At 43.0% G+C, this 8,119-nt stretch overlaps 1 protein-coding gene across 1 annotated transcript; it reads left to right on the top strand.

Annotated features, from left to right (window-relative positions):
• The first annotated feature begins 2,592 nt into the window (after positions 1–2,592).
• On the top strand, positions 2,593–6,896 carry il11a (interleukin 11a). Its single transcript, XM_069656956.1, has 5 exons — positions 2,593–2,599; positions 3,342–3,499; positions 6,209–6,304; positions 6,445–6,606; positions 6,706–6,896. Exons 1-5 carry the CDS (start codon positions 2,593–2,595, stop codon positions 6,883–6,885), a joined length of 603 nt encoding a protein of 200 aa, XP_069513057.1. The 3' UTR covers positions 6,886–6,896.
• Positions 6,897–8,119: the final 1,223 nt, after the last annotated feature.

Genomic DNA, 8,119 nt, shown 5'->3' with positions numbered 1-8,119 from the left:
GTGCTTCAGAACCACCCAGGAGACCCCCATCATGAGAGGCGGCCCGGAGAGGGAATGAGGGAGAGTGACTAACTTCACTTTTTCTTTTCTTCTCTCCCCAGCTGTGTCTTCAAACGGCCCTTTGATGTGGGAAATTAAAAAGAGCGAGTGTGTCAATATCTCCCTACGTCCAACCGCACTCATCTATTTCCTTTCCTTCTTCTCCTGCGCTCCTCCTTCCCCTGCTTTTCTTCTCTACTGTTGACCCGGGAAAACAGAGTATGACCCCTTTTAACCACAACAAGCCCGCCACCCACTCGCTGCCACCGGGCCCTCATCATTTGGAGGGTGTTTGTTTGTCTGTGTAGGCCCACCGCCGGACTGGCAACTCTGTGTGTATATGTGTATGAGTGTGCGAGTGTGCGCATACAAGGCCCACCACTAATTATTTTGAAACCACACCATGAGTGTATGTCTGTGAATGAGGGTCTCCTAATCTCACACCCAGACTCAAAAAACGCTTTCTTCCTTCTCCCTGGTCTCTCGCACTCCCTCGCCCTTTGTGTGTGATGTATGTAGATAACTCTCCATCCAAATGTAGCAAAAGAGAAAGTAAATGTATCGCCTGTTTTGTTGAGCGGATGTTGAGCAGTATGTGGAGATGATCCTCTGGTCAGGGGCTATAATATTATTGCAGAGGAAGAAGGCGAAACAGGATGACATAATTAGCCAGAAAAGGAATCGCTTCACACATATCTGATGTTTTTCTAAGCCGCCATTCTTCATCATTCATTCTTCATCTCTTTAGTGTACTGGAAACTTAAGGTAACACGTACGTATACCTATATCTGCCGTCCATACACACAGTTTTACTAAGCCAAACTATTTCTGTGCTTCTTGCATTTTCCCAAAGGTGTTTTTATGCATAAATTGAAAATGTGCACATAAACAGGTGGCTGGAAATGAACCTAATGACCCCCTTTTGATGTACAGTATGTTTACAGTATGATGCATCAACTGTCCCTGTGTGATCACTGGAAACTCATTCTTGCCCTTGCAGTTGTAGGCCACGCTTTACTGCACCTGACAGAGTGTTTCCAGACTGCCCCGAGTGTGCGTTTGTGCGTGTGTGTGAAGGAGAGAGTGTGAGAAATCATGTTAATGTGTGTACAGTAGACTGTTATGTTTCTGCATGTGTCTCTGAGTGATTTTTCGGCGGTTTACTAGAGCTGAATGTTTTTCTATGACACTATCGTGTGTGTGTGTGTGTGTGGGCATCCATGTGCATGTTGTGCGTGTCTGCTGCGTTGACCCCTTCAATCACCCCCTACACCTAAAGCGTGTGTCTGTGTTAATGTCCTGTGGTGTGTATATATGTGTGTGTGTGTGTGTGTGTCCGCTCACTGTTTCTATGCAACACTTTCAGAGGCCCCTTCTGGTCTGGACAACACCTCTCTCCTGCTCCTATCCGTCCCTCACTCCTCACTCTTTCCTTCACCCTGGAGAGGGAGAGAAGGAGTGAAAAAAAGAGAGGAGGTGGGTGGGGGGGTGCAGTGGAAATAACAGGCTGCTGTCTCAGGAGGGGCGCTGAAAAAAAAGAGCAAGGGGTGAGAAAAGGAGGGAGAGAAATATGGGAGAGAAAAGGTGTTTGCTGTGCGTATTAGCTATAATACAGGGAATGTGGCATGTGTAGTCTAAAAGCACCCGGCCATAAATAAAAAACACACTTTCTGTGACACTGAACACCAGCCAGGGCAGGTCAAACGAGCCTCTAAAAGATACATGGTTACATGAGATATGCTGATACACGTGAAAACAATGGGCTTTTTAAAACGTCTGCAGTGATAGAGAGAGACAGAGAGAGAGAGAGAGGGGGGAAGAGATTTGGAGATGGAGAGATAAAAAAAGAGGTAGATGGGACTGATTGGCGCAGGTATAGCGGGATGCGACGGAGGAAGTGCTGGAGATAGCAGACAGGACGGGAGAAAGTGATAGAGGAAAGAAAAAAAAACAACGGAACATTTTTTTAAAGTTTCGCAAAGGGAGACAGGCAGCAGGGAGGGGAGGAGGAAAGAGGGAGAGAGAGAGAGAGAGAGAGAGAGAGGGGAGAGGGAGAGAGAGCGTGTGTCTGTGTGTGTGTGTGTTTTTATGAATGAAGTGAGTCACTGCCGATGTGTCATAGGCCCGACGTCTTTATAAAGGAAGTTTTAAACAAGCCTAAACACTTCACTGCGCGCAAAAATTGGACTTACCACACTCGCATCCCTCTCTCTGCATTTCTGTTGCCTCTCTCTCTCCAAACTGTCTAAGTGTCTCTCTGCCTTCAGCACTCCATAAAGACTACAAGGGCTCATCTCAAACTTTGCTAAAGACAGAAAGTTTGACTTCTTTTTTTTCTCACTCTTTCTCTGTCTGTGAATCCTTAAAGGCATCACTGTGCCCCTCTCTCATTCATCCTCTCCTGTCCTGACAACTTTCCTCCTCTCTCTGACTGACGAGTGCGAAGAAGAAACCGGAGCACGTGACAATTTCCGGAGTTCAATTTATTTATTAATTTTCTATTTATTTATTTATCTACGTGTGTTGGCTGGTATCTCTTGGACCCGAACCAATATGAAACGTAAGTGCTTGTATATTAATACTTTATCATTGCTTTTATATTAATTATGATTTTTTCTTTTACAGCTTTATTTTATTTTATTTCTAAACGCTACTTTTGTATTGTTTGTGGCTGTTAAAATCTATCATATCGTCCGTATACCGGCTTAATTAAATTACTTATTTAAAGTTTAAACTCTTAAAAATGTATCTTGACGTTGTTCTCTGCAGCGGTAAAAGTTAACACAAGGACAGCGAGTTCAGATGCTGCTTCTGCAGTGTTATTTTGGCTCTGATTCTTGTGGTTCACCTGTAATTATCAAGCATTCATCATTTCAACACCGCTGTGGTTCCCTTTTAATACTTAGTCTACCTTGTATTTGAACTTGAAAGGAGAAGAATGAATGAGCTTACTGTTAAGAGAGCTGACTTGGCTGCCTCTATATAATTTATACCACCAACTCACCTACCTATCCAGTTGCAGGTGTGACAATCAGCAGCATTCATTGCGTTGCTTATGGTGAAGGAGTGATGGTGATATTCAGTGTCAAAGCCCGGCGTTTTAATGATTTAATTATTTGCATGCAGCCTGTGAAAACACGACTCTGACACTGGAATCCTCAGCCAAGTCTGGAGCTATTGTTTATGTTGTGGTGCAATATCTTCCTTTAGAGCTGACAGCCGTGGCCTGAGGTCATTATCATTATGGCGAGATGACAGCGCCTTTCCACTAATTGCTTCCGTTTTTGTTCTTCCCCCTGCAGTGCTGCTCGACTCCTCCTCATCGCTCCTCTTCTCGCTGCTATTGGCTCAGCTGCCCGTGTTCACGTCGGCCTCTCCTGTGCCCCAGCGTCGGCCAAGTGACATGGATAAACTGTCCAATCAGACCAAAAATCTCATGAAGCTCACGCAGGAACTGCTGGTAAGTGGAGATGTCGTCATTGTTATTACCAATCGCAGCCATCGATTGGAGGAGATGCTGATGAGGCCTGTGCTAATTGAATCATTAGGGTGAGGAAGAAACAGGATGCTGGTCATTGATTGACCTTTCCTTAATTGGATGTTAATGTTGCCTTTCATTTAGGCAACATCACACTTTAAGCAACACTGACTCGCCTCCAGCACTGTTATGGAAACTTCTTGGCCCAGCTAGGCTACGTTTGCTCAAGCTCCAGTTTGACATAAGCAGCTTTCATTGATGACAGACTGGCTGGAGTCCATCTGCATGCTTAGATCAGGGCAACGAAAGCCTTCAGGGGAGATTTGACTGAGTGATCTCACTTTTAATCCACACTAGACTTGGAAGGGAAGGGAGGTCTGACTCAGCAACCTCCTGGTCTGCCTGGTCACCTGACAGGTGGTAGAGGTAGCAATGGCCTTTTATCCTGTGTAGTGAACATCAAGTATCAGGTTTAATGATTCATGGAGATTAAAGACACATTAAATGAGATGGCGAGCAAAAGATATATGATTGAGAGAGAAAGCATAAAGCTCTAAGGACTGGCTTAATATCTAACAAGACAAATTTAGTACATATCAACAGCGAAGCATATATTTCACATTCCTGTTTACATAAAAACATGTTTATGTTCTGCGGCTAGACACGTGAGGGTGCCCTTTTCTGCACATAAAAACTGGGATTGACTTGTCCTGACAACTCTGTCCTAATATCTTATTTTGTTAACAGGCATGTATGAAAATCAGATTGAGAACTTAGCCAGTAGAGAACTTCAGCTCCAGCTGGTGATTGCGTATCGTCTCTGTACTTTAACAGGTGAAAAGAAAGCGGGATCTTATCACCGCATCTTTGGTTACACATGACTGATCCTGATTCTATTTTTGCATTATGCAAATCTCTAAACCCTTTTGTTCGGGAGATTAAATCAAAAATAGACGCGTACTCTCTCTAGTCTTAGCCAGAGGATAGTGTTCAACAAGTGTGTGTGTGTAAGGGAGTGAGAGTGTGTGTGTGTTTGTCGCTTTAAAACAATGTTACATGCCTTTATGTAGTAGTAGTCTTACCTTGGACCCAGTTGTGGACATATAGGATTATCAAAGACAGTTGGGGACAGTATTAGACAGTTTTTTATAACATGGAAAATGTATTTAAATTTGTTCCTTTTTGTGTGGAATTCCACTAAAGAGAGGTCAAAGTTAGGAAAGATAAATAGAATGGGAATCCACGGAAAGTCCCTGCAAAAAAGTAATGAAACTGATGCTTTAAAGAGAGAGAAAAGTGTGTGTGTTTACACACATAGGTCTATATAAGTTTTCCGATGGCACTGTGTATGTGTGAGTGAGTGTGTGTTTATGTGCATATAGTGTGTGTGCAAATGTGCATGCATCTCTGTGTATGCATTTTTGTGGCCGTGTGTGCATTGAGGGTTCTGTAAATAGTCATGGTTGTGTAGGTGTGGTGTTTAGTGTTTTACCTTTGGTCGCCACAGCAAAGTGACTTGATAAAAATCAAAAAGATTTATCACATTCCAGTATTTGCATTCAGGAAGAAAAAAGGCTGGATGCTGAGTTCTGTCGGGTGAGGTCATGATCTATGATGGAGAGAGCAAGAAAAGAAAGATTAAGAGGGAGAATTAAAGGCTGAGAAAGATGGAGCAAAAAACCACAAGAGATGAAGAGATCACAGGGCCGACTAGATGACAAGCCAGCGGTGTATGTGTGTGCATGCATGCACATGTGCACGTGCTGTTGTATGTGCTTGTGCACCTGGTTTGAGAGGGAGAGAGAGAGGAGAGGGTATGAGAGCAAAAGGACAGGAGGGGACAAAAGCGAGGGAGACAAAACATCGGACCACAAACATAAGTGAGCTCTTATGATGGCTGATGGAGAGACGTAGGGAGACAAAGCGGTACATTCATCGCTGAAAACAACAACACAAACAACCTGGAGATAAAAAGTGGAGCACTGAAACACTGAATAACAGGTTAAGGAAGCATTAGGCACACACAACCTGTTTACACAAAACATTTGTAAGCACTTATCGTTCTAATGTTGTTATGTTCCTGTGCTGATTGGAAGTGACGCATGCCACATCAGTCATGTCCGTTTATTCCCATTCATTACTGAATCAGGCGGACCTCTATAACGCTAAATTGTTCTACTGATGAGCACAGCTGCATTTGTAAGGTAAAGCTCCACAAACCTGCACTCAGGTTGTTTGTCCCCCTCTGGTGGCCGTGATGAGCACTACATCTGTCTGGACGTAGTTTACAACACACAGCTCTAGCTGGGCAGCAGCACTGCGTCATTCTGTCTTTTTATAGCTGTGACCCTGGAGTTTCCCTACAGCCGTGTGTTGTCTGTCGCACTGTGAGCTTTCTTAGTCACTGCGTATGTTGTTATCCTCGCTCCCTGTAGAAAACATCCTGTGGGTTCAGGTCATTTGCTCTTATTGTTGACATTTGGGGTGGCTGAATGTGGGTGAACTCACACTGACCTGATCGACCACACTCCCCTCAGTGAGAGCTACTGTCTCTAAGCACAGAAAACAGGCATCCAATCGAGGTGCTGCACTAATACTTTCCTCATGTTGCCGTGACTTGTCTCAGGATGAGTAAAATTGCGCTGATGCAAATTACTGACAGGTTGCCCTGTGTCTTGTTTTCTCTTTCAGAGGGAGCATGCGTTTGACTCAGACGTGGAGCCTCACAGGTTCAGGTCTCTGCCAGAAATGAGCAACAGATCAGCCAATGATCTCAACAATCTTGAGGTAATGCTCTGATAATGTATTAGTACGTAACTGTGCGTGCGTGCGTGTGAAGGTCTGTCTGTCTGGCCTGTCTCTATCCGTACAGCTACATCTTGCCACACCCGTGCTAAGTCTCTAAAGTATGTCTGTGTATTTTCCAGCTGAAGCCCACACTCACTCAGCTGCATTCTGACCTGAAGCTGTACGAGCACCACTTCGAGTGGCTCAACAAGGTTTCAAAGAAGCACCACCACCCTGCTGTGCCCAAGCTGGTGGAGATGATCAGAGAAATGAAATCTCTCATTAACATGCTGCACCGTCAGGTAAAGAGCTACAGTTCTAAGTTTGATCCTCAATTATCTTCTGTGTTTAATTTCAATGGTTGGAATTGTTTTTCTAATCGCCTTTCTTTGCACCTCCAGATGCTGAGAGTTGAAGCACCAAGGCTGACCCCAGCGACCCCCTCCCTCCCGCCTCACCTCCCCTATCAGTTTGATGTCTTGCAGTCCAGCCATGAGCTTCTGCAACACTTCAAGCTCTTCTGTGATTGGGCCTACAGAGCATTCATCACCCTCAAGCCCAAAGTCTCTACAGGACAATGATGATCACGGCTCATGCGTTCTTGTCCTTACAACTGTTTGGCAGCAGAACCAGTGAGGATACTCAGAGTCCTGCCAAAGGGGAATCAGGACCATGTCAGTGTGCACTGTAGTCAATAGCATACCTTAATCGGCTCAAATGTCAACCAACGACATGTTTGTTGATGAATGAGTCCTTCCATCAGAGCCAATAAGGATGCACTACACTGCGGCCAGTTTAAACCATCAAGATTCCCGTTAAAGCAAACTGCCAGTTTAACTTTGATGATCACGTCATGATTCCCCAAAATCTCTCCTAAAGGCCTTGTTCATGACCATGTTATTTATGTATTTATTTATTTATTGATGTTAGTAATTTATTTAATTTTATTTATTTGAAGTTGTATTGTTTCACTCTTATCTTTATTTCTGTATTTACGTGAATTTATTTGCCCACATCTCTGTAATCTTTCTTTTTGTCTTGTTTATCACTGACCCTCAAGTAAAACACAGTAGCACTTCCTGAACCTGTAGCTCTGATTATTATTATTTGTGTACTTAATCTACTTTTTGTGTATTTCTTTAGCGAGTAATTCTTCCAGTAGATGTAGCATACATTTGAGACAGCCAAGGTTTTCACTATCTCATACTTATAGTGCCCTTAAGTGACTATTTTAGAAGATGTTAATGTTAACTTCTAACTGTTTTTAAAGTGCCACGTCTTAACATACCGATTGATGCCTATAAAATTAATTGCATTCATTTTGAAAATGTCAAACTGGTAGCCAAAGAGAAGTGATTTCTTTCTTTTGTACCACAGGCTGACTTTCTATTTTTGTTGCCTGTTTTTCGCATTCTGCATGAGGAGGCATTTATCGTTGTGGTAAAGTTGTATGAATGTGCCCTGTTGTTGAGCACTGATGGACCTGATTAGATTCTTTGCACAAACTTGTTGGGATTAGCCTCTTGGATGAGTGAGATGGCTGATTTTGAACCTGTGCTTTTGGGTAGAAAAGTTTGTTGTATTTGTAGTTAAACACCCAAAGCCTTAAAATACTATGTATTGTGACACTATGTTCTGTACAGGTGTACATAAGTGTACAAGAATGTAAATTGTTGTATACAGTGCTTTTGTGTATTATGTTGTTTTCTACAATATAATATAGATTACTTTAATAATAATTTTATCACTATTAATTTTTGTTCATTCCTATTCTAGTATTTGTTACAGTATTGACTATTTATTTAAGTAACTTGG

Source organism: Semicossyphus pulcher, unplaced genomic scaffold, assembly GCF_022749685.1.
Source record: "Semicossyphus pulcher isolate SPU_LCO1_2020_fin unplaced genomic scaffold, fSemPul1.0.p SCAF_9, whole genome shotgun sequence".
In the NCBI taxonomy this organism is placed as follows: domain Eukaryota; kingdom Metazoa; phylum Chordata; class Actinopteri; order Labriformes; family Labridae; genus Semicossyphus; species Semicossyphus pulcher.
Note: the sequence above shows the minus strand (reverse complement) of the source record. Positions and strands in the feature narration are given on the sequence as shown.